This window comes from Bufo bufo, chromosome 3 (assembly GCF_905171765.1).
Source record: "Bufo bufo chromosome 3, aBufBuf1.1, whole genome shotgun sequence".
Taxonomy (NCBI): domain Eukaryota; kingdom Metazoa; phylum Chordata; class Amphibia; order Anura; family Bufonidae; genus Bufo; species Bufo bufo.
The window spans coordinates 676,370,243-676,396,351 of NC_053391.1; the positions used below are offsets into that span (position 1 = coordinate 676,370,243).

The 26,109-nt window shown below is 41.7% G+C and overlaps 1 protein-coding gene across 2 annotated transcripts in view; it reads left to right on the forward strand.

Moving 5' to 3' along the window:
* The window catches only part of DLG2 (discs large MAGUK scaffold protein 2), a 1,330,756-nt gene extending 1,321,757 nt beyond the window's left edge, over positions 1-8,999 (forward strand). For both annotated transcript variants that reach the window (XM_040426389.1, XM_040426390.1), the window contains 5 exons: positions 490-591; positions 2,443-2,615; positions 3,016-3,125; positions 6,226-6,317; positions 8,473-8,999. In XM_040426389.1, the coding sequence (XP_040282323.1) occupies positions 490-591; positions 2,443-2,615; positions 3,016-3,125; positions 6,226-6,317; positions 8,473-8,579 (584 nt within the window). In that variant the 3' untranslated portion in view covers positions 8,580-8,999. The remainder of the gene's footprint in view (positions 1-489; positions 592-2,442; positions 2,616-3,015; positions 3,126-6,225; positions 6,318-8,472) is intronic.
* The last annotated feature ends 17,110 nt before the right edge of the window (positions 9,000-26,109 follow it).

The following is a 26,109-nucleotide window of genomic DNA, read 5'->3' on the forward strand; positions in this document are numbered from 1 at the left end:
GATAATCTCTTTCCTTAAAAGCTAGAACCAGCCCTGTACCTCACATGGATCCAGAGATATCCCCATTCATTTCTCCAGTTGCTCTGTTAGGTTTATTTCAGGCTGGCATCTCAGGAGGCTTGCTGCTGGTCCATCTGTCACAGCTTCTAATAGTAGATATGGTTGGTGGCAGTCGAAGGATGGAACTGAGCATGTACGACCACCTCAGTGAGGTGGACGGAGAAATAAGATAAAGAAGAAACAGCAGGTGGCGCTATGCAGATAGATTTTATAGAATAACTCAGTGGCTATACAAAATTTCGAATTACACGCAATTACAAAAGTATTCAGATCCAGATGCTGGTTTAAAAAATATAGAATAGTTTTCGTGGGGCAACCGCTTTAAGGACTTCCCTGAAAAAACCTCCAGATATCTTGATTCTGACCTATGATGTACAGATTATGGTGTAAATGAGAGGAATATAATAGATTGATGTCATCTCTCTGCAGTTAATTACACCAGGCCGGTCATTATTCTTGGTCCTATGAAAGACCGGATCAATGACGACTTGATATCTGAGTTTCCTGATAAGTTTGGCTCATGTGTCCCTCGTAAGTATAACATGTTATTGAATTATACTGTACATCAATGAAATGTCACTTTTAGGTCCAAAATTATTTGTGGATTATTTTCAATGTATATCATAATATGTTGTCAAAGCTCTGATTTTACTACAGAGCTTCCCTTTATAAAATGATCAATATTCTGTCAGCCAACAGTCACCACCAGGGGGAGCTCACAGTATTAATGCATATATATTAATATTGTACATATGTAATAAGCTCCCACTTATATGGAATATATAATATAAATACTAATACACTCACGAGCAAAAGGGTGACAATGTTTTGAACTCTTGACTTTCAGGTTCCATATCTCACCATCTACTACAGCTTCGAACGTGAGACTACCATCAGTTTATAGACAAGCATCTTGGCTATCTCATACATAAATTGGACTTGAAATTATTTAGCATATGATTAGTTATGCAGATTCTTGTCATGTAACTGCATTGTTACTGTTTTGCTCCTGGTGGTGGAACGATCTTTTTCTTCTTGTAGACTACAAATTACAACCTGTTCTCACATTCCCTAATAGCTCCGTGTGTTATTAGGTTGATTCCCAAGTGAAAGGTCACTGGTTTGAATCCAGAAGCAGCCATGAAGAAGATTTCCCAAGAAAAAAGAAACTGCATCATCCAGCTCATCAATAGTGGTATTTCGGCCAAGAAAATTGCCAAACTGCATTCATGTGAGCGCCATGACAGTTGGAAGAATACGAAATGAAGTCCTTCCATCCACAGTGCAATGCTCATTACAGAAGTGTGGGCCCGAAAAAAGGTGAAGAAGCCTCGACTTAAATATCGTCATAAGAAGCGTCGGCTCAAGTTTGAAAAAAATTATGAACAGTGGACAGTAGAAGATTGGAAACAGCTGATTTGGAGCGATGAGACAAAAGTCAATAGACTGGGCTCTGATGGGCGCAAATGGTCTGGAAGAAACGAGGGAAAAGGGGCTAACAGATCAAGAAATTGAAGGAACTGTGAAGTTCGGTGGAGGAAGCCTAATGATATGGAGTTGTTTTACAGCCAAAGGAGTTGGATACTTGATCAGGATGGATGGTGAGCTATATATGAGTATCCTACAAGACTGGTTACTTCGTACACTCTAGTACTATGGGTATGAAAAGGATGACATAGTTTTCCAGCAGGACAACGACCCGAAGCATATGTCGAGATTGGCGAAGAAATGGTTTTATGACAATGAAGTAGAGGTGCTGGATTGGCCCCCCACAGTCTCCAGACCTCAACCCAATCGAACAATTGTGGTTAGAGTTGAGGAAAAAGCTGTATTTGTACCCAAGTGAGTTGACCAGTATGCACCAACATTGACACGTAGAAAAGACCACCTGGGAACAGATTTTGGTTGAGACATGCTTGAATCTGATGGAGAGCATGTCCAGAAGGATTCAGGCCGTGCTGAAGGCCACAGGTGGATTTACAAAACACTAACAAAATAATAAAAATTAAAATGTAGAACAATGCGGTTACATGACAAGAATCTGCATAACTAATCATATGCTAAATAGTTGCAAGTCCAATTTATTTATGAGATAGCCAAGATGGTTGTCTATAAAATGATGGGAAGCTGTAGTGGATGGTCAGATATGGAGCCTGAAAGTCAAAAGTTCAAAACATTGTTACCCTTTTGCTCGTCAGTGTATATAATATGTATAATGTATATAATAATATAAGAAATGAAGCAATGCAGAGGGTGAATTTTCATTCTGGGGAAGTAGGGGGACTCAACATTGATGTATCCTAGGACACATACTGTATGTAAAAATGTTTCTGTAAGAATTTTTGTTCCAGTGGTTTTTAACTCTCACCCGCACCCACCTAGATACGACGAGACCAAAGAGAGACTACGAGGTGGATGGAAGAGATTACCATTTTGTCATATCTCGGGAGCAGATGGAAAAGGATATTCAAGAGCACAAATTCATAGAGGCCGGGCAATACAATGATAATCTATATGGAACTAGTGTACAGTCTGTCAAGTTTGTGGCAGAAAGAGTGAGTTGTTTTATATATTTTTGTACATTTTTGTAATTTTTTTTTCTCACCTTATAAATTCTCTCCATTCCTGATCCCTGCTGATCTCCCATCTTCTCAGTTTCCAAGTAACTATGAGGACATCCACAGTGTTGTCACAAGACCATGGAATGCCAGTGTTCTTCACGTGGTGGCACCATGTTGGTCAGCAGTCTGCCTCTACAGTCATGTGACACAACGACACCATTGTGGATGCCACAGCATCATGTTCACCTGTAAACAGAGAAGACCAGGGATAGGAAAGGGAAGAAATAGTTCTATTGATATGATTTATATTTTTTATATTGTATAATATGCAGTAACTTATGGATGTGTGTGTTGTTTCATGTTTGGTCTTATATTTTTTAATTCTTCTTTGCAGGGAAAACATTGTATTCTAGATGTATCGGGAAACGCTATCAAGCGACTACAAGTAGCACAACTTTACCCTATAGCGATCTTCATAAAACCCAAATCTGTGGAGTCATTAATGTAAGCAATTTGTTGTTGCTAGACTGTTTATATCAGCTCTAGGGTGGAGCTTATCTTAATCAGGGGTGTGGCCTTATTTATTCACAATGTAATGACCAAACAGTTGTCAGCTCAAACCTTTTGATCAACTGTGGTCATATCATATTAACCTATTAAAGGGGATGCCTGTTAGATTGGCGGACCATGCCCACCACTGTCTCCGCTTCCAGCAGACCAGACCTGCCATCCTTCCTCTGCTTTTTCCCGGTGGCCTTGCCCCCGGAACTGTCAGGCCATGGCCTTCCTCTTGCTGACAAATCATCTCTGCCCATAAGGCATATGCGTGTCTTCTGGCTCTTAAAGGGACAGTTTGTACGCACCTAAATCCTCTTAAAAAAAATTTTTTTTTTAATCACTGAAATAAAGTGGCCTAAATGGTAAGAAATGCTCAAAAACCCCAAACACTATAGCGTGTTTATAACCGGGGGAGCAATTCCTCCGCACGTTAGCAACGGATCACATGCGGAGGAATTGCTTCCCCGGTTATAAACACGCTACAGTTTTGGGGGTTTTTGAGCATTTCCTCCCATTTAAGCCACTTTATTTCAGTGATTTTTCTTCATATGTTTAGAATGTGCCATTGCGTACTGCTGGTAGCATTCTGTTGCAGCCTTATCATCTCTCCCACTACATGAGTGATCTCACTATGGAGGTATGCGGGAGCTTGGCTGTGAGTTGGATCTTAGCACCTTTCAGACCGTCTTCACACACCGTAGGTAGTCTAGTGGTAGGAACCCATGCCACACTGAGATACCTTAACGGTGGTGCAAAAGGGCTCCGATGTGTTCCTGACTGGAATACATTGGCTCAATTAGCCAGTGTTGTCACTTGCATATCATTGTGGTGCATCTTTCACAGTGATTTAAATCCTCTTCAGCCTATGCCTAGCCAGCCAGAGGTATTTAAGGTATCTCCCCCTGTTGGAGGGTGCTTCAGCAACAGGTTCCAGTCCACCAGTGTAATGCTAAAGTTTGCTGTTATAAGTTTGTCTGCCTGTGTACCAACATCTGCCTGTTTCCCGGATTTCACCACTTCAGTTCTGGGCTCCTGTGCACAAGAAAGAAATAGCTGAGCTAGAAAGGGTGCAGAGAAGGGGAACTAAAGTTATAACTGGAATGGGTGGACTACAGGTCCCAGAAAGATTATCAAAATTATAAGGGGATTCTTTACGGTAAGAGCAGTGAGACTATGGAGCTCTCTGCCTGAGGAGGTGGTGATGGTGAGTACAATAAAGGAATTCAAGAGGGGCCTGGATGTATTTCTGGAGGGTGATAATATTACAGGCTATCGCTACTAGAGAGGGGTTGTTGATCCAAGGAGATATTCTAATTGCCTGATAGGAGTCGGGAAGGAATGTTTTTTTTTTTCACTAAATGGAGGAAAATTGGCTACTACCTCATGAGGGTTTTTACCTCTCGATCAACTTTGCAGAATAACAAGCTGAACTGCATGGACGTGTGTCTTTTTTAAGCCTATGTTACTATGACCTTCGATGCCCGACCTGACCTCAGCCTGATGTCTGTACTAACCCTGAGCTGCCTGCTGTGACCTCGGACTGTTTATTGGATTGCACGTACTCTGTCTGCCCTGACATCAGCCTGTCCCTGACTATGGTTTTGCCTGATCCCTCAGTGCTTCACAATGGAGTCCCTTGACCCTATGGACCACTCCAGGAAGCAGCGGCCTGGTGGTTCCCCTGCAGTGGAGTTAAAGGGGTTAAATGGTGTAGACCAGGGTACTGCCAGGATAACACCCTTAGGAATAGCCCCAAGCCAAATCTATTTGGTTGACACAGTGGCTCCACACACATTGCCTAATATTGCCCAGTTTAGAAACCCCATTTTAATTTTTCCCTACCACTGAATTGTTGTGTTAATAGAGGTGAGTCGAGTTAGAAAGAGCGTCCCTCACTCTTGGAGACTTGCATTATACATGTCCCGCACTGAATGGGCACTATGTAATGCCTAATCTCCCCTGTGTGGCACTGCAGGGAATTAAAACATTTACTGCAAGGTTTCCCCACAAATTACATCTGATCGTTGGGGGTCCCATCGGGGAACACCTGGTGATCAGCTTATTGTCAAGGGACGGTTCTAACAAGTAGGGATTAGCCAAAGCAGAGAGCACATTAAACCGGATTGCCTACCATACATGCTATAATACACAAATCTCTAACTTTGAGACTGGTATAAACTTGGAGATATTATTCTCTTAAAGGGATGGTATCGCCTATATCAAATACGACAGAAAATTGCTTTGTCACATGCACCATGATATAAGAAAATAACTATTAACATGTGAGGGTGCTTTATTGAATGGATAGACGTTGGTGTGTCAGGTGAGAAACATCAGAGCGCAAACAGCCTGTAGCCATTGATGGAAGAACACAAGCTGGTGGTGGCAGCTTTATGGTCTGGGGAATGTTTACATGGCATTCTCTTGTCCCACTCATCCATGTGGAAGGCACTCTCTACCGATATCCATTCCTTGCAGATCACGTCCATCCATACATGCTGATTATCTTCCTAGGGCGGGTGGGATCTTGGAGCAAGACAATGCGATGTGTCACATGGCAGGAAATGTCTGAGATTGGTTGGAAGAGCTCGACCAAGACTTCCAAGTACTACCATGGCCCCCTAATTCCCCAGGCTTGAACCCAATTGAGCCTCTGTGGGACCACCTCGATGGTGGCATTCTCTCTATGGATCCTCCTCCACACCCCCTCCAGCAGCTGTGGGATGCAGTGCAGTCAGCAGTGCTCCAGATACCTTTGACAACCTACCAGGACCTTACTGAGTCACTCCCAGCCCATCTAGCTGCTGTCTGTGCTGCACACACAGTTACTCTGGATATTACTGGGTGGTCACAATAATGGGACTTGACTGTGCATAAATAGTGGCCTGAAATAGCGATATGGGGAAAAAAAGACAAAATCGACTAATACTTTTTAAACTTTAACATAAAAATGTGATTTTAATTATAGGCCATTTGCCCTTTTTTTTTTACATATGTAGCAATTTAATAATAATTAAAATAATTACTACTTATTTATTTTATACAGGGAAATCAGTAAGCGTCTGACAGAGGACCAAGCAAGGAAAACCTTTGATCGCGCACTGAAATTAGAACAGGAATTTGGAGAATTTTTTACAGGTGACTCCTTAAGTGCCATTAACCTTTTTGAAAACTCCTGTTTTTTCAGCTTCTTGTTGCCACCACTAGGGGCATGATTTGTATTTGTCATGTACTCATGATAAGAGGAGCCTAGTGGTGACGACTGGCAGCATATATTTATATAAGGGGGTGTGTGGGCGGGGAAGGGAAAATATACTATCCCCTATTACACAACAGGGGGCATAGTCACACTGGATATGATTGACCTGACTTTCGATTACGGGGGAATTGCTCATTAAAGAATATTTTCATCCAAAAACATAAACCTTTACAAAAGTAAATCATAAATTGGAGTAGTAATCAGAGATTGGCAATGATATCTCATTTACTCACAGAGATATTGGCATTTATGTGCTTTGTTGTAGTGGCCATTTTGCAGGAAGTTGAAAGTTGTCACTTTTAAAGGGGTTTTGAAAGAATGGGGGTCCCCCCAGATGGCCAGACCTGTAATAGTACTTGCCTTCTTCCTGGCTCCTGCTGTCACGGACGTACCGAGACATACGGACATCCCGGCGACAGTGAGTGGCAGGAGATCTGTGAGACTGGCAACACGTGGTTTAATCTGACAGGTTTTCCTTGTGGATCAATAGGCATCTGTGTTGTTTCTGGTAATAGCCACACCCCTTGCCTCCACGTGTTGCCAGTCTCACAGATCTCCTGCCACTCACTGTCGCTGGGACGTCCGTATGTCTCGGTACGTCTGTGACAGTAAAATACTGTCACGGACGTACCTAGACATACGGACGCCCCAGAGACAATGAGTGGCAGGAGATCTGTGAGACTGGCAACACGTGGTTTGATCTGACAGGTTTTCCTTGTGGATCAATAGGCATCTGTGTTGTTTCTGGTAATGTCACGCTTCGGTGTGGGAGGGAAACACCACACTGAGCATATAGAGAAGGGGGGAACAGGGAATCAGGCCTGAGAACTAGGGAAGGAAGATGGACACCTCCTAGTAAAAAACCCTAACCAAAATCCTGACTGACTACCAGTATGAACAGACCGCAAAGGTAGGTGAGTTCATACGCAGGAATACATAGAGTCCTTTCTAGCCCTATAGGACTCTGGTACTAATGGCACGGACGAGACTACCTGTTCCTCCAAAAGGAAGGACGAACAGGAGTCTTCTTCAGGCCTAATACAAACAATAGGGAAATGCAACACACAGAACCCAAACAAAGTACAAAAGGGAAAGGAAAGACTTAACTTCAAAGGGGCTATGGAAGCACCTGGAACTCAGCCGAGATCCAACCACAAACTATCCACAGGCACAGAAACTATAAACCGCACAGCATTGTGGGAAAAGCAACTATAAATAAGGAAGGCAAAATGACCACATTAGCAATACCTGGAGGCAAGGGGTGTGGCCATTACCAGAAAAAAAAACACAAAACCTGTCAGATCAAACCATGTGTTGCCAGTCTCACAGATCTCCTGCCACTCACTGTCGTCGGGACGTCTGTATGTCTCGACACGTCCATGACACCTGCTCCCCACTCCTTCAGGTCTGCGATGCTCCTCTGGGCTCCCTCAATGTCAACATCTGGATTAACAGCTCTGCAGCCAGTTGCTGGCCGTGGTAGTGACTGGCGACCCTTACATCATGACAAATGGCCACAAAGACGCAAAGGGATCCGGTCTCCGTCACGGCCAGTGATTGTCTGCGGCAATGTCAAATCAGATGTTGACATCTAGAAAGCAGGTAAGTAATTTTTCCTTTACAGGTCCAGCTAAGTGTGTGTAGGGCGGAGGGGGGTGCCAAAAACCATCCCATTTATGCACAACCGCTTTAAATTAGCTGCTCAAAACCAATGGTAGTATTGACATATTATTATTCATAGAACTCATTGGTTTCTGAGGTGCTGATTCTGAACTAACACCCAATATGGCTGCACTTCCTGTTTTCACTTTTACACAAAATGGCTGCCATTTATGGATAGAAAAATGCCAGTATCTCTGTAAGCCAATAAAAAATAATAATTATCAAACTGTGCATGCTGCTCTAACTTGTGATTCAATAATATATACAGAATGTACGTATATGTTTTGGATTGAAATCCCCTTTAAATTGTTACATGTACAAATTGCTTCCATATAACTCTATCCCCAAATAATTGTTTGTAAATTTTTGCAGCAATCGTTCAAGGCGACACTTTGGATGATATATATAATTCGTGCAAACTGGTAATCGAGGATCAATCTGGACCCTTCATCTGGGTTCCTTCAAAGGAGAAGTTATAACTTAGCAACTAATATTAAATCAACAAGAACTTCGAGGAATTCACCTTTTTTTGCTGTTTTGTTGTCACTTTTTTTCCCTCAAGATGTTTTGATGTAAACTATCTTCTCGAGGTCCGTGAATTTTTAACGAATGTAAGTACAAAAGGCATAGGACAGAATTCTGGATCTTCAAAAAAAAACAACTGACTGTTATGTTGTTGATGGGACCACTAATGCATGGACAGTAAGTAGATGCTGATCCCTCTATCACTTATCAGATTACATATACAGAAGAAGCTTAATGCCCCAAGATCTCCAGACCTCCATCGTATGCGCCTGGCATGGAACGCAAGTGGACAATACATTTGACACGCTGGACTTGATGTGTCAATTGCTCTAGTGAAAAATCTTAATTCAGCTACTTAAGCTTCTTTTCACTCATAAATATAATTTTTAGACATAAAAAATTGGGGAAAAAATGACTGAAAATTGTTACGCTGATTCAGTTCTTTTTAACTGAACGCACCCTCAAAAAAACTCAGTACAAATAAAGAAAGATAGCATGTTTGATATAAAATATATCACATAAAAATTGTCGTCATCGTTGTGTTCACTGTTGGACCTTGTTTTCTGACATTAATTCTTTTAAGTATTTAGGTCTTTTTTTTTTTTACCCCTGTTAAACGTCAGATCAGTTTATATAGTGGTCGAAGGAAAAAGTGAAAATTTAAAAAAGTTTTTGAGTGTTTATTTTCTTTTTCTTTTGAATTTTACAAAATTAGATGACTCTTTCATGTCGTTAGTGGGAAAAACTGAATGCTGTACAAAATAGAATATTTAAAGTTGGAGAGCTATACATTTTTTTATGAAACGGTATAAAAGTGGAATGAACGTGAAGTTAGAATTACTTGTTGTACATATGATAATCATATGTTTTATATTCAAGGGATGCAAACAAGGATATAGCTATAGAGGGTGCAGAGGTAGCACATGGGCCCTGGTGTCAAGGGGAAGCAAATGCCTGTGTATGAGTGGGATGTATTATTTTAGGTTTTTTTTCTGTTTTTATTTCTTTTTTACTTGAGAAAAATGGAAATTGTAAATATAAATTTATGCTAAGAAAATCCTATATCTATTACTAGATTTACTATATTTGTTAGGAATTTCCTGAAGTAATTTTGTGGCGCCTTCACTGCAATTACCGATTTTGTAAAAGAATTTATTGTGACTCACTAATATTAACGGGTTTGTATAACGTTAGAAAAACATGCCTACATTCTTGCAGAAACAGAGCCACACCATTTTACGGGTTGTGACACAAGGTGCTGTTTTTGCAAGATGCAGCCATGTTTTTGTTTAATCCTGGACAACCCGTATAAGCCTTTCAATCACACAAACATTACAATATGTACTTATTATTGTTATATTTGCTTACCTTGAAAAATAATCAGATTTTTTTCTTCAATGGAAAATCATTCTAATACACAATTACATTTTTTCTTAATTGTTATGGTAGTAATTTAACAGCTGCAGTTATGTTACTGTCTTCCATCTGTCCCCTCTGCTACTGTCTATAAGAAGAAGGGGCGAATGGAGTGGAAAAATACAACTGCAGGAGCAGACTACACAGGATTTGTTTGTAGTCTGTAACCATGGAGACACATAGGTCTGTATAGAAGCTATATACACACATTGGTAGGAGATTTGTAATCTTTAGTAATCCTTTGTAATTATTTAAGGTGCCCCCCTCTCTCTCACACACACAGACACACAAAATTCGGCTTCATTAGAATCAGACTTTTAAAAAATTGGGGTGAATTTTAGAATCAGTTCTGTCATCTCCACTCCACAATTTTGCATAAATCAAAAGCACAAATGAATATAAGAAACTTTTTCATATATTTTATCAGAAGCAATTGGCTCAATTTATCAGCTCTTTTATTTCCTCCTTCTCAGAGACAGAGAGACAAAATGTCTCTCACCCTCTTAATAGATTTCTATTCTATGGGCAGCATGTAATATGATCCTTTAGTGAGCTGAGCATTCTAACTCTGTATCGGAGAAAGATAGTTGAAGAGGAGGGGAGTAAAAAAGATGATAAGTAGAAAAAGAGAAATTTTTTCCCTGATAAGATATATTACAAAGTTTTTATATTCACTTCTGCAATCGATTTATGCAACGTTGAGTAAAAATTTAGTAATAATTTAATTCATCCTCTTAATTTACATGCCTTTTTTTTTTTGCTAATTTAGGAGTTCAGGATACATTTAATATAGAGCTTTTCCCTGAGATATCACCTATTCATTTTATGTTCTGCAGTGAAGGCATAAAACTCCACATACTTCAAAGTGACCAAATATATATTTATTTATTTATCTATTTATTTAATTTAATGCATTTGTTAATCATAGTAGTAATCTTACCCTGGGGTCTTTTGGGGTATTTTTTCAATTTATGAGCATACAGTTGCCATTACATAGATATCTGAAGTCTTTCCCAGGTTACAACAATAAATTAGCAAATTGTATGCTCCACCCCCCCCAAAAATCCTAACCCTCATTATTGGTGGAGTTTTTAGAATTCTCGCAAATCACGCTTAAAGGTTAATCTACATGTAGGGATTTCTTTTCCTTTCACTACAATGAGTCCATTAGTTGTCTCGAAATAATATTGACATTTACAGTTATTTTGTAACATGCAATACCATTTTCCACCACTAGTAGTGCCAAATCCAGTGCAATCAATAAAACTTAAAGAGGACCTTTCACTACAATAAAAAATCTAAACTAAGCATACAGACATGGAGAGCGGCGCCCAGGGATCTCCCTGCACTTACTATTATCCCTGGGCGCCGCTCCGTTCTCCAGGTATAGGCTCCGGTATCTTCATATGTTCGGCTCAACTGGGTGGAGCCTGCTGGCGTCTCCTTCTCCCAGGCTGGAGTGCTGGTCAATCGCAGCGCTCAGTTAATAGCCTGAGAGGTTTTTTTTCTCTCTCAGGCTATGAGCTGAGCGCTGCGATTGGCCAGCACTCCAGCCTGGGAGAAGGAGACGCCGGCAGGCTCCACCCAGTTGAGCCGAACATATGAAGATACCGGAGCCTATACCGGGAGAACGGAGCGGCGCCCAGGGATAATAGTAAGTGCAGGGAGATCCCTGGGCGCCGCTCTCCATGTCTGTATGCTTAGTTTAGATTTTTTATTGTAGTGAAAGGTCCTCTTTCAAGGAGTTGTCCAGGTTTAGAGCTGAACCCGGACATATCCCCTTTCTCCCCCCACTCAGCCCCTCTGACATGAGTATCGGAGCATTTCATGCACCGATTCTCTCCCTTGCCCAGCACTGAATCGTGCAGGACAAGGGCTTTTTCTGTAAAATGGCTAGGGCAGCGCTAAAGCCTGCCCATTAGTGCCGGTGATGTCACTGGGAACACTGCTGGATGGAAGCCTCCGCCTAGCAGTGAAAAATGTTAACAAAAAAGCCCCTGCTCTGCGCGATAGAGAGCAGGGAAATGGAGAGCATTGGAGCATGAGAGGGCCTGCCTGGGTGAAAACGGGGAAATGTCCAGGTTCAGCTCTGAACCCCGACAACCCCTTAAAAAAAAATTTAATTCCAGAACTATGGAATGAAGCAGCCCTAAGAACCAACAGTCTATTCATTGTCAACATTTTATTATATTAATTTTTTTTTTTTTAACCACAAGTCAGTTCAAGCAATTCTAAACTAAATCCAATAATAGAAAATAAGCAAATCAATTTCATTATAAATTAGATGTAAAAGGATAGGAATTAAATAGAAAATTAAATTTTATTTAATTTTATTATTTTTTTATTTGATATTTTTGTCTTAAATAATCGTCTACATGATTTATTCTAATTTATTTTTTCTTTATTACAGTAGTCTATGCCTTTTATTATGTCACTTTATCATGTGTTACTTTTTCATGTATCCATCATTGTGCTTTGCTGTTTTGCGACTGTTTCTCTTACCACCACACTTCTTTATGTAGATAATACAGATATAAATATATAAATGTGAAAGGAAACAAGCGGGGAAAATTTGAAGTTGTCTTTGCTCCACCCTCTTTACGTTCTCCCCATTTGTTTATATGTCGCCATGTTTCGAATGCGTTTTGTTGCTCCATTAAAATCTGGTATCTGCCGCACTGATAAACTTGGATTTATAGTCAATAGTAAAAATAAAAAAATACAATAAAAAAAATACGATATTTATTGTAAGCATTTCAGGCTGTATTGGTGCTAATATGGGATGGTATTGGGTGCAATAAATCTAGTGATAAGAGCAATTCCACCTAGATTTTTTAAAAAAACAAAAAACATTTTGGATGTTTTTAATTTGACATCTAAGGATTCATGCACACGAACGTATTTTGTTTCCATGTCCGTTCCTTTTTTTTTTCCGTCCATATGTGGAACCATTCACTTCAATGGGGCAGCAAAAAAACAGAAAGGACTCCATGTGCCTTCTGTGTCCGTATGTCGGTTCCGCAAAAAAAACAACATGTCCTATTATTGTCCGCATAACAGACAAGGATAGTACTGTTCTATTAGGGGCAAGATGTTCCATTCTGCAAAATGCGGAATGCACACGGATGTGATCCGTATTTTTTGCGGATCCGCTTTTTGCGGACTGCAAAATACATACGGTCGTGTGCATGAGTCAGTTGTCAGTTGTCTTAATATGATGTTCAAAGGGTGAAATTCATTATTCCACCTGTGCTGGTTTTTGGCTTTAAAAAGTTGCAAATCCACCGGATTTGTGACTTTTCAATACCATTGCGACTTTTGTAGTCACCCCTGGCATTTTACGCCACCCTTGCCATTTCCCTTGTTGAGGGCGGCGTAAAATGCCCATTGTCCCCAGCTCATTCATCATTATTTATACCAGACAGTTTCATTTCGGTGCACGGACTGCCAGAGGAGGCTTGCAGTTTATGCTGTCTTTAAGGCCTCTTGCACACGACCGGTCCGCAAAAACGTATCTGCAAAAAATACGGGTGACATCCGTGTGCATTCTGTATTTTGCGGAACGGAACAGCTGGCCCCTAATAGAACAGTCCTATCCTTGTCCGTAATGCGGACAATAATAGGACAGGTTCTATTTTTTTGCAGAACGGAAATACGGAAACGGAACAAACACGGAAAGAAAATACGTTTGCGTGCAAGAGGCCTAAATTACATGCCTCCTCCGGCAGAACACGCCCAGTATTGATAAATCAAGGTCATAGTGTCTTTTTTTTTTTTTTCTTCCTTGGGAAATCCATCCTGTCATACAAGATATGAACATCCATTATTAAGGTGGAATTGCCCTTTAAGGTGGCAGATTGTATATCTAGAACATGCAGATATGATAGATTACCGAGGAACGGTGCCTGCACTGGTGCTACATATTTTAATGCATAGAGATATTGGTCAATATCTCAACCAAAAATATCACAAATTGCTTCTCACATTAATATACAAGAAATATTGTGTTCAGTGAAGAATTTTTCATCATTTGTCTTTGGTTTAAAGGGGTTATTCCATGACTAATGAATAACTAAAAAAATCAGACATCATATAGCACATAACAATCTCTTTCTAACAAAGCTAGAACCAGCCCTGTACCTCATATGGATCCAGAGATCTCTCCATTCATTGCTCTGGTAGATTTATATCAAGCTGGCAGCTCAGGGGGAGTGTCTTTTCTGCTGGAGCTCAGGGGGCGTGTCCATGCTCTTCCTATCTTAGCTCAGGGAGCAGTTGATGGATGAAACTGAGCATGTGCGACCTTCTCAGTGAGCAGGACAAAGAAATAAGAAAAAGAACAAACAGCCGGTGGCGCTATACTGATCCATTTTATTGAATAGCTCGGTGGCTATGCAAAATTTTTAATTACATGCAATTACAAAAGTCTTCAGATTGAGGTGCTGGTTTGAAAACTGTAGAATATTTTTCGTGGGACAACCCCTTTAAACAACCAAGAGAGGCTTTGCTCTGGAGGCAATGACGGGTCAGCATGCTTCTCTTTATAGGCAAATTCCTATGACAGATTCTCTTAAATGCATTATGCATTGCTAAATTTCATGGAGTTGTATGAGATTAGAAAAACACTCTTGTCTATAGGCAGTGACTGGTATTGCAGCATTCGAGAGGCTAGACTGCACTAGCAAACACAGCCTGTGGCCAAGAGTGGCGCCTTATTTCTGACCTCAGACCGCCCGCTTAATTTATGCATTTATGTACAACATTTTACGAGGTGCTCTTAGTTATTTCATGTATTTATTTTAAACATAATATTGGGCTGAATTGATAATATTTGCAAAGTGGTTGAAAATGTGGGTTTTAATTATTTTTTTTTTATGTTCAATGGAAATATCTGTGGAAAAAAATAATATTTTATGGGCGCTGTAAAATCTTACATTGTCTGTGGTTCCGTACCAATGTGTATCTTATAAAGAAATTGAGCAATTTTTTTTTAATGCAAAACAAATTTGTCATTGCAAATAGTTTTTTTTTAACCTAAAAAAGCGCAATTTACATAATTTACATGTTCAATAAGTCTACATCATGAAATAAACGCAAAAATATATATATATATGTTCTATATACTGGATATCATAACTCGTGAGAAAAAAAAAAATAGTTTTCAGTTCTGTTGATCCAGAAATAGCCAATGCTACACTATAGGAGAGAATCCTTTCTGGATCCCAAAACTGGTAATCAAGCTGATTCTCAGGATCAATCACTCACACAATGAACTACCTATAGTAATCCTAGCTGCAGATCTATAACAAGGCCCCCAATCCTTTTTTAGGTTATTCCTCCAGAGGGACGGAAATGTACAGCTTAACTACCTTTACTGTAAAGAATACCTCCTGCAAGGTCAAAGCTGAAACATCATTTACAACTTTTCAAAAGTAATGATTGTGGAGGTCCTCTAACTGGCCATACAGCTAGTAATGTTAGCCTGATTTGTTCGGATGCTACCTTAAAGCAATAGTAAACCTAAAAAATAAAAGAATTAAAAAGTGAAGAGAGGTGATCACACCTCTCACATGGCACCTAACACCATCTTTTTCTCAGCAACACGTTATCCTGTGTAAACAAGGATGTGCTGCCGACAAATAATGATTCTGTATGGGGATGAACAACCGTAGTAGTGATTGTTCATTCCCATACGGAGAGGATGACTGCAGCATTTGACCGAGGATGAGTGAAGCAGACATCAGGAATGAATGGCTAATTCCCAATCATTGTCCTATGCGTGAGTCTTTAGGCTAGGGCATCATACTTAGTGTGGGGGTCCAACTCCCGCCACCCCTGCCCATTAGCTGACTGAAGGGTGCTCCGATGGTGCCAGAAGATGGACCCCCACTCATCTGATATCAATATCAAAGTCCCAAAAAATCAAAAACTTTAATTTGCTCTGTAGGGAAATGGAACACTTAGTGCCAAGTTTTCTTATAAATCACAGACGATCACCGGGGGTTCCCATCAGGAGGAAACTTTTATCAGCTGATGAAAAGAAGTCAAAAGGGCCTTCTAACAACGAGTTATTGTGCAGTGGAGAACCCCTTTAAGAAGGTCCCCATGGTCTGCCTGTATGGTATATACCCATTAATACCTCTGAGAGTGCTGATTACAGATGAGCGAATTTCTGCTTATGAAATTCGTTCACGCTTCGTTTGTTGGTAAAAGGTGAATTGCGTTATGGATTTCCGTTACCACGGACCATAACGCAATTCTATGACGGAATGCCTTTAGAGGCATTCCGTTATTCATCCCATCATAATAGAAGTCTATGGCCTGCGTAACGGATCCGTCCCGTTTCCGTTATGCAGGGGAGTCCTCTCCTGATCCTGAGTCCTCTCCTGCATAACGGAAAGGGGACGGATCCGTTTTGCAGCCCATAGACTTCTATTATGACGGAATGAATAACGGAATGTCTCTGAAGGCATTCTATCATGGAATTGCGTTATAGTCCGTGGTAACGGAATCCATAACGCAATTCACCTTTTACCAACAAACGAAGTGTGAACGAATTTCACAATATGAAATTTGCTCATCTCTAGCGATGATATAACGTAACTCTGGATGTCAGGACATGTTGAAAAAAATCGAGATTTGCATTGTGTCTTCCATACAATCATTATGGACGTACGGTGGTGATGATGAACATTTCTTCATTTATTATCTGTAAATATGGATTATTATGTGTTATTTTTTTTATACATATGTACAGTATAAAACTAAGCACACGCATTAGAAATGATAAACCTAATGATAGATGTAGAATAGATACAATACTGGTGTCATCACACAACCTGCATCATCTATTAGTCACCAAAAAATCTGATGGTTTAGATTCAGAACAATGTTTTTTGTTTTTTTTTGTTTTTTTCATTTTGAAAATTTTATTTTGTTTTAATATTTCTGGTAATAACTATTAAATATTCAAGGTGAAGAAAAATAAATATTTGTTTTCTGTAAATGCATCTTATAGGAGACATAAGTAAAACTGCATCATTTATTATTTACTATAAATACAGTATCTGACAAGTCAGTCCACCCCTCACATTTTTTAAAAAATATTTTATTGTATCTTATCATGGGACAACACTGAAGGTGTGACACTTTGATACAATGTAAAGTAGTCGGTGTACAGCTTGTATAAAAGTGTAAATTTGGTGTGCCCTCAAACACACAGCCATTAATGTCTACACCGCTGACAACAAAAGTTGAGTACACCCCTAAGTGAAAATGGCCAAATTGTGCCCAAAGTGTCGATATTTTATTTGGCCACCATTATTTTCCAGCACTGCCTTAACTCTCTTGGCTTGGAGTTCACTAGAGCTTCACAGGTTCCACTGGAATCCTCTTCCACTCCTTCATGACGACATCACAGAACTGGTGGATGTTAGAGACCTTGTGCTCCTCCACCTTCTGTTTGAGGATGCCCCACAGATGCTCAATAGGGTTTAGGTCTGGAGACATGCTTGGCCAGTCCAGCACCTTTACCCTCAGTTTCTTTAGCAAGGCAGTGGTCATCTTGGAGATGTGTTTGGGGTCATTACCATGTTGGTGTACTGCCCTGCGGCCCAGTTTCTGAAGGGAAGGGATCCTGCTCTGCCCCAGTATGTCACAGTACGTGTTGGCATTCATGGTTCACTCAATGAACTGTAGCTCCTCATAGCCAGCAGCTCTCATGCAGCCCCAAACCATGACACCCCCACCACCATGCTTGACTGTAGGTAAGACACACTTGTCTTTGTGCTCCTCACCTGGTTGCCGCCCCACACGCTTGACACCATCTGAACCAAATACGTTTCTCTTGGTCTCATCAGACCACAGGACATGGTTCCAGTAACCCATGTCCTTAGTCTGCTTGTCTTCAGCATCATCTTTAGAAGAGGCTTCCTTCTGGGACGACAGCCATGCAGACCAGTTTGATGCAGTGTGCGGCGTATGGTCTGAGCATGGACAGGTTGACCCACCATTTTCACTTAGGGGTGTGCTCACTTTTGTTGCCAGTGGTTTAGACATTAATGCCTGTGTGTTGAGTTATTTTGAGGGCACGCCAAATTTACACTGTTATACAAGCTGTACACTGACTACTGTACATTATATCAAAGTGTCAGATCTTCAGTGTTGTCCCATGAAAAGATATAATAATATATATATATATATATATATATATATACACACACACAGGTATATATAAAAACATAAGGTCACTAGTGATTTTGATGATAAAGATAAAAAAAAAATTAAACAGTGTGATTTATTATTTACATCTAAAATACTGTCAAGAAAACTGGTGATTGGGGTGCAATAATTACCGGTATTTCTATTTGGTTTTTTTTTTTATATATATATATATATTTTTTTTAACCTTTACTACATTTTTTGAATCTTGTTAATTATATTTACCGTAGGTATTCAGATTATTTATTTCAATCTTCATATCTGGTGTTATTTGTAAAAAGTTCAAGGTGAAAAAAAAGAGAAATTCCTTTAAGATGCATTTGAAACTTTAATATGAAGCTATACAGAGATGGAACTAAAATAAAATATATAAAGGTCAATTATTTAAACCCATGATTTGATTTTATGTCGGTTGGAATCAAACTTTGTTTCCCACTGTTTAATTTTTATTGAGGAATTTTATCTCGTCTCCTTTGTCCCTTTGATTTAGATTTTTTTGATTTACTAATGATGTCCCATTGTTGTTTTTTGATTATCCTTGTATCTGTTGTTAGTTTTTTTTTAAACAGACGTAGAAAATATGACTGGTCAAACTTAATATTGCAATGAATACTTAATTGTATGAGCGTGTATTTTTCTCAATATCACCTCTGGCAACCATTTATATTTTTATAGAAGGAGTCAGAAAATTTCCAGAATGCATAAAGTTTCAAACATGATCAAAATTAAAAAAATTCATCAAATTTAAAAATGTCACTTACCTTATGTGCTACTGATCCCCACTGCTTTATCTTACTTACCATCTGTGCATGATAACACGACGACCATGCGATTTCACATCAGATGATCTTGGCAGCCATCACAGGCCCTGCTCTATGGCATTACCATGCTGACATGGTGGGGGTCAACATTTATAAGTGGTCAGATGTACTGAGAGATCAGTGCGGGGATCAGCGTGTGGGAATGGCGCAGGGTCATTAACAGTCTATGACCCTTAGGGTGGGTTTAAACATACAAAAAATGCCACTACAACTGCAAAAGTGGACCATTAAAGGGGTATTCCCATCTCAGACATTGATGGCCTATTGTTAGGATATGACATCCGTGCCAAATAGGTGCAGGTCCCACCTCTATGTCCAGAATGGGGCCTTAGAAGTGAAGAAGAGCACACTGCACATTCACAGTGTGCTCTCCCATTACAGCTATGGGAGTTCCAAAAATATGAGAGCGAGCACGCTCACATCTCCATTTCCTGCTGTGGGACAGCAAAACATAGTCAAGTCAGCGCTCTGTTATATCCAGAAGTTCCAAAGCGGGGAACGGAGGGTGACCGCATATACTCAGCTGCTTTCCCTTCGCTTTGGAGGCCCTTTTCTGGAGTGGGTCCCAGAGGTGGGACCAGGGGACCAGCACCTATCTGACAGTGATGACATATCCTAGTGATATGCCATCAATGTCTGAGATGAGAACACCCATTTTTTGGCCACTTTTTGAGTTGTAGTGGCATTTTGGCTCCTGATCCCCGCACAGCCGCCATTGCATCTCCTAGTCGCCCATATCAAAACATCCGGCGATGGGGGGGGGGGGGGGGAGCAGCCAATAGCAGGTCACAACGGGGATAAGCCTCCCTAGTGTCAACCGAGATGCAGCGGCAGCTGTGCGGGGATCAGGAGCGATGCGGGTGCCGTATGAGGGGCTGGGGCATTGGCGGGCATGTTTTAGACTTTGGATAACCCCTTTAAACCCCCTATTAAATGTAGCACAGCAAGAAGTGTTGGGTGTAAACTGCAGGTTGCAGGTCTTCTTCTGCTGGATTCTGTGAATGCACATTTCTGAGTGGGCGGGTCCATCCTGCTTTGATGTAAGATCTGTTCTATCTGTCTCCCTCCTTTCCCCTCTCACAGCATGCATAGGCAATGAGGGAGAGATGCTGCAGCTTCATCCCCCTCCTCTCCCCACCTCCCTGTTTTCTACCTAGTATTTTACACCAGATGGATTTCTTTTGGTGACTGAGGAGGTTCCTGAACATTTACAGAGAGGCTGCAGGCAGGGAAAGGGGAATAAGATATAAGGTTTCATACATTCCTGTCTACAAAAATACAATCAAAAACAGTACTGAGCAATAGGTGCGCTTTTAACATAATACAATACTAATTTAAAACATTACCTCCGGGTGGACTTTGAGCTGAGACTGACTATATTCAGGCTGTTAGTCTTGTTTTATTAATCTCCATCTTCCTCTCCTATTGTTTTATTTATGCGCCCTGTTCCTTCTGTACAAATATATCTGAAATGTTGCATTCTGGGAATATCCTGCTCGTGTAAATCATTAATGCATCTAGTTTGTGTGAACATTGAAGTACAGGAAAAATAAAATAAAACCAAGCTAAATATTTAATGCAAAACTGGTTCTTGTTAAGTTGCCCTATGCATGTAAGTCATTAGATTACACTGTGTTCATTTTCATTAAAAGGAAAAGATTTTTACAGTATGTTCTCTGCCGTCTTCTGTCATTGCAGACTCCTGCTCAGGCGCATCTGTTAGGTTCCTAAATGTATGTACCTATAGGCACAGGCTGCTCCTAATGAGTTATATGAGCCAGGACCGGACAAGCTCCCTTGGTGCCCGAAGCACCAGAAGACCTTCACCCCTATTTTATCACTAAAGTTTACCATGATAGTTGGGTGGGTAATTAATTTCATTACCTCCTGTTACCCCCCTACACCATTCCCTACCAACTCTTAAGGCCCCCTATACACTAGCGTATTAACAGCGGGTTCAGCTGACACTCTAATGGGTATAGGGAGCTCTCGACTCTTCCCGGGGCGAGCGAAGGATCGGGAAAAATTTATATTTTGACCCCATCCTTTTGTTCTCCTAGGGCGGTGATCGGTGGCGACTCTAGGATCAATATATAGGGGGGGCACAAAAGATACACAGTCAAAAATGGGGGGGGCACTATAATAATTTTCACCAGCTAATCATACTACTGAAAAATACTAAAGCAGCCGCTTCCCCTGCAGCTACGCCCCTGGCGCCGGGGTAATATAATTAAGGGGTATCAGGGTACATTGGGTGTAATATAACTGAGGAGGGCTATCAGACATTATAGGGGTAATATAGCTTATATTACCCCTGTATTACGTCCCTGATAGGATAGAACTCCTTAGTTATGTTACCCCTGTATAATGCACCCTGATACCCCTTAGTTATATTATATAACTAAGGGATATCAGGGTACATTACACAGGGGTAATATAACTGAGGGGTATTAGGGTACATTATACAAGGGTAATATAACTGAGGAGGGCTGTTATGGGACATTATACAGGGGTAATGTAAGCTATATTACCACCATATAATGCCTGATAGGCCTCCTGAGTTATATTACCCCTGTATAATAATGTACCCTGATACCCCTTAGTTATATGACCCGCCGGGATCATATAACTAAGGGGTATCCGGGTACATAATTATACAAGGGTAATATAAGTTACTCAGGAGGCCTATCAGGCATTATATGGTGGTAATATAAGTTATATTACCCCCTGTATAATGTACCCTGATACCCCTTGGTTATATTACCCCCTGTATAATGTACCCTGATTACCCTCAGTTATATAACTGAGGGGTATCAGGGGACACTATGGGTAATATTATAACTAAGGGGTATCAGGGTACATTATACAAGGGTAATATAACTGAGGAGGACTCAGTGCTATCAGGGGACATTATACAGGGGTCCTTAGTTATATTACCCCTGTATGATGTACCCTGATACCCCTAAATTATAGGGGTATCAGGGTTGAGGAGGGGCTGGGCGCAGGCAGGCCATGAGGCGAGGTAGTGGGGGTACATACTTCGTTTTCTTCTTAGCTTGCCTAGGGGCCGGCCAGGGCAGGGCCAGGCAGAGTTCTTGGGAAGTTGCCACACACAGTCCTCCTCTGGACCTCTCCTGTCCGAAGCTGGGGCCTGGGCACAGACCGGCTCACTGACACTAGCAGACGCAGGGCTGGGCACAGACCGGCTCACTGACACTAGCAGACGCAGGGCTGGGCACAGACCGGCTCACTGACACTAGCAGACGCAGGGCTGGGCACAGACCGGCTCACTGACACTAGCAGACGCAGGGCTGGGCACAGACCGGCTCACTGACACTAGCAGACGCAGGGCTGGGCACAGACCGGCTCACTGACACTAGCAGACGCAGGGCTGGGCACAGACCGGCTCACTGACACTAGCAGACGCAGGGCTGGGCACAGACAGGCTCACTGACACTAGCAGACGCAGTAGCAGAGCTGCAGAACAGAAGCAAGCGTTCGCGAGGACGGGCAGGCACGCAGCTTTACGCAGTGACGTCAACTCTGCGGCTGCCGCACTCCCAGCCTGCACCCGCCCTGCACACTCTGCCTCCGCTGGGTCCGAACGCCGCCCCACCCCCATCTGTCATGTCTGTGTTGTGATTTGTGAATCACTCACTGAGTAGTGCGGGCTAGAGATGGGAAGTTCGGATCTTTCACATGAACCGATTCATGAATCGAATCTTCGGTTCACTCGCTGAGTCTGCTGAGCTGAGACGCAAGTGAACCGAAGAGCTTAGGTGGTGCGCATGCGCAGATGCTTTGATTTACTTGCTGACTCGCTGAGCCGCCTCTTGGCACTTGGTCTGAGCTCTGACTGAGTGAGGAAGGGAAGCGGACAGGACTCGGGACAGAATGCATTGTCACCCACAGTGACAGTCTGACCGTACAACCAAGTGACGTGAATGCACAGGGAAAACTGGATGTGCTGATAACAGTAACACTGGCTGATAATAAACTAGTCCACAGTCCGCACAGACATCACACAGGAAAATAACTAGTGTGAACCCACCCTTAGTTCTATAGCTACTGAATGAGACAGAAGTTTCAGAAGAAGGGATGCCTTTAACATATATATCTCCTTGAGAAGCCAATTTGATCCTAAAGGGTTAATTCAACCTGTAATCTAAACTCTGTGTCATAAGGTGACGCCCAACCTGCTGCCCTCCAGCTGTTGCAAAACTACAACTCCCAGCATGCCTGTACAGCCTACAGCTTATAGCAAGGCATGGTGGGAGTTGTAGTATTACAACAGTTTGAGGGCCACTGTCCTAGGAGATAAGTCACCGCCAGAGGTATCTGGAGCGGCTTTCCTCACTTTCCCCTTAGAATACGCATATACGTTCGGGCTGAGCCAGGAGGGAGTCAGGAGAGATAGCTGTCAGTTACTAAATGTGCTTGCCCAAATTTAGGTTTTCTTGTTGACATTTCCATCCACCTCCATCGCTTCCATACATGTATGGTGCTCAATGCAGGCCTGGCGTGACACCCTACTATATACAATACATAGTCAATTGGGTTAAGGTCAGGTGATTGTGGAGGCCATGTCATCTGATGCAGCACTCCCTTTCTTGGTCACATAGCCCTTACATAGCCTGGAGATATGTTTGGGGTCATTGTCCTGTTTAAAAACCAATGATGGTCCCACTAAGTGCAAACCAGATGGTATGGCATGTCCATGCTGAATGCTGTGGAAGCCATTCTGGTTAAATGTGCCGTGAATTTGGAATAAATCACCAACAGTGAATAAAGTAGTGGCTTCACCAATATACCTCAGGATCAGGGGGTGCGCTCCCCACGACTGGTGCGCTCCCCACGTCTGGTGCGCTCCCCACGACTGGTGCGCTCCCCACGACTGGTGCGCTCACCACGACTCACCCAATGTCGTAAAGGAAAAGAAATATCAAATATACAATAGAATAGTTTGGGGGGCACTCTATCTTCTGATTGTATGTGGACACGTCCCAATAGTTTGGGACACAAATATTTTAAGAAAATAATTAAGAATTTTTGAGGAAACAATCAATGTAGACAAAACCCCCTGTGTAATAGGTAGGTATTGAGTGGTGTATCTGTATCAATCAATCATCCACCTTACTCTATTGACACTTCCCATAAAATAATTTATACATAAAATAAACAATAAATGTACAATAAAAACAATAAAAATCATGCACTACAATATGTAGGGATTGTAGCCTGGTCCCTTTAAATGAATAATATTTGTAGCATAGACTCTTTAGGTTGGCGGTGTATTGTCTCTAAGTCCTGTTGATGTTTGCCAGTCTGGAAGTAGCGCTACTTTTTGCAAACATACGGTAAGTTATCATTTAGTTCAACTTGAGAGAGTGATGCGGAATTAAACAATACATCTTAAAGTAGGCTCATAGTCTTGATAGATTTCCCAGTTAACACAGCGTTTGGTGATACAGCTGTTTCAAAATGCGTTTGTCACGGGGCGCCGGCGATGCGCTTACTCTCTGCAGCACCGTCGGCGCCCCGCCTCTGTACAGGAGCGAGGACGCGTGCAGCGTCCTCGTCTCCTAGGTGATGGGGGGTGGGAAGGACCAGGCCACGCACGTCTCCTCAGCGCGGCCGGCTTCCTCGGTTCCCCCAGCAACCAGATTAAGCCTGAGCACCGAGCTGGGCACTTGGTGCTCAGCCATTTGCAGCAGGGTGAGTCATGTGACGCTGGTCACGTCACATGACCCCTGCTCGTCAGTATTTAAACAGGCAGCCTGCTGGCCACAGGTTGCCTGTTATTTAGGTTCCACCTGTGATTTTGTATGACCTGGCGTACTTACCTTCTGCTTATTACCTGACAATCCTCTGCCTGCTCCTTGTGTACTTTGCTGCTCTCCTGGTATTCTGACCCCGGCTTCCTCCTGACGATCCTCTGCTGACTCCTTTGGTACTTCACGACACTCCTGGTGTTTATGACCCCAGCTTCTCCTGACAATTCTGCTTGCTCCATTTGTACTTCGTTGCTCTCCTGGTATTGACTCGGTCCGTTCACGTTCTGTTGTTTGTCTGGTCTGTCCTCCCTGACAAGCTAGGGATTGCCGTCCAGTTGTACCCTGTCATTAGGACTTGCGAGGGCCAGGGGTAGTATATGACAGTCTCTTTTTTAGCTAGAACCAGTCCTATACCTCACAGGGATCCAGAGGTCCCCGTATTTATTATTCCCATTGTTTTGCTAGCTTCTCTTTCAGGCTGTCAGTTCAGGAAGTGTGTCTTTTCTCAGAGACCGTGTCCTTTCTGCTGCAGCTCTCTCTCTATCACAGCTCATGGGGTATGGCCTTTCTGCTGCAGCTCTCTCTCTATCACAGCTCATGGGGTGTGACCTTTCTGCTGCAGCTCTCTCTCTATCACAGCTCATGGGGTATGACCTTTCTGCTGCAGCTCTCTCTCTATCACAGCTCATGGGGTGTGACCTTTCTGCTGCAGCTCTCTCCCTTTCACAGCTTAGAGGGCATGTTCTTTATGCTGCAGCTCTCTAATTGCAACTGTCAAAGCTTCTAACAGAAGATACAGCTGGTGTTATTTGGAAGAACTGAGCATGTGCGACCACCTCAGTAGTTGGACATGCACATTACTATACGGATTAAACACTGGGGGCACCATTATAAGGAAGTAAACAAAATATCTCACTGGAGCATTTTTGTAACAAAGTAAATTAGAAACATAACTAGTTTTTCATGCTGAATTTTTATTATTATTATTATTATTATATTACAGATGTAGCAGAGTTAACACACACACACTTGGTGAGTTATCACATCTAGTTAATGCGTTGACTGTGACTCTCACCTCTGCTACATCCCTATATTAAAGTAACATGTTATGGCGGCACAACCCCTTTAAGGATAGTGTAAGTAATATCTGGATTTCTTTACATTTTATAAATTGGCTACATATATAACAGACACTTTGCAAACCTAAAATAATGGGTTAAAGAAGAGATAGTCTAGAAGATGCATGAAATAAT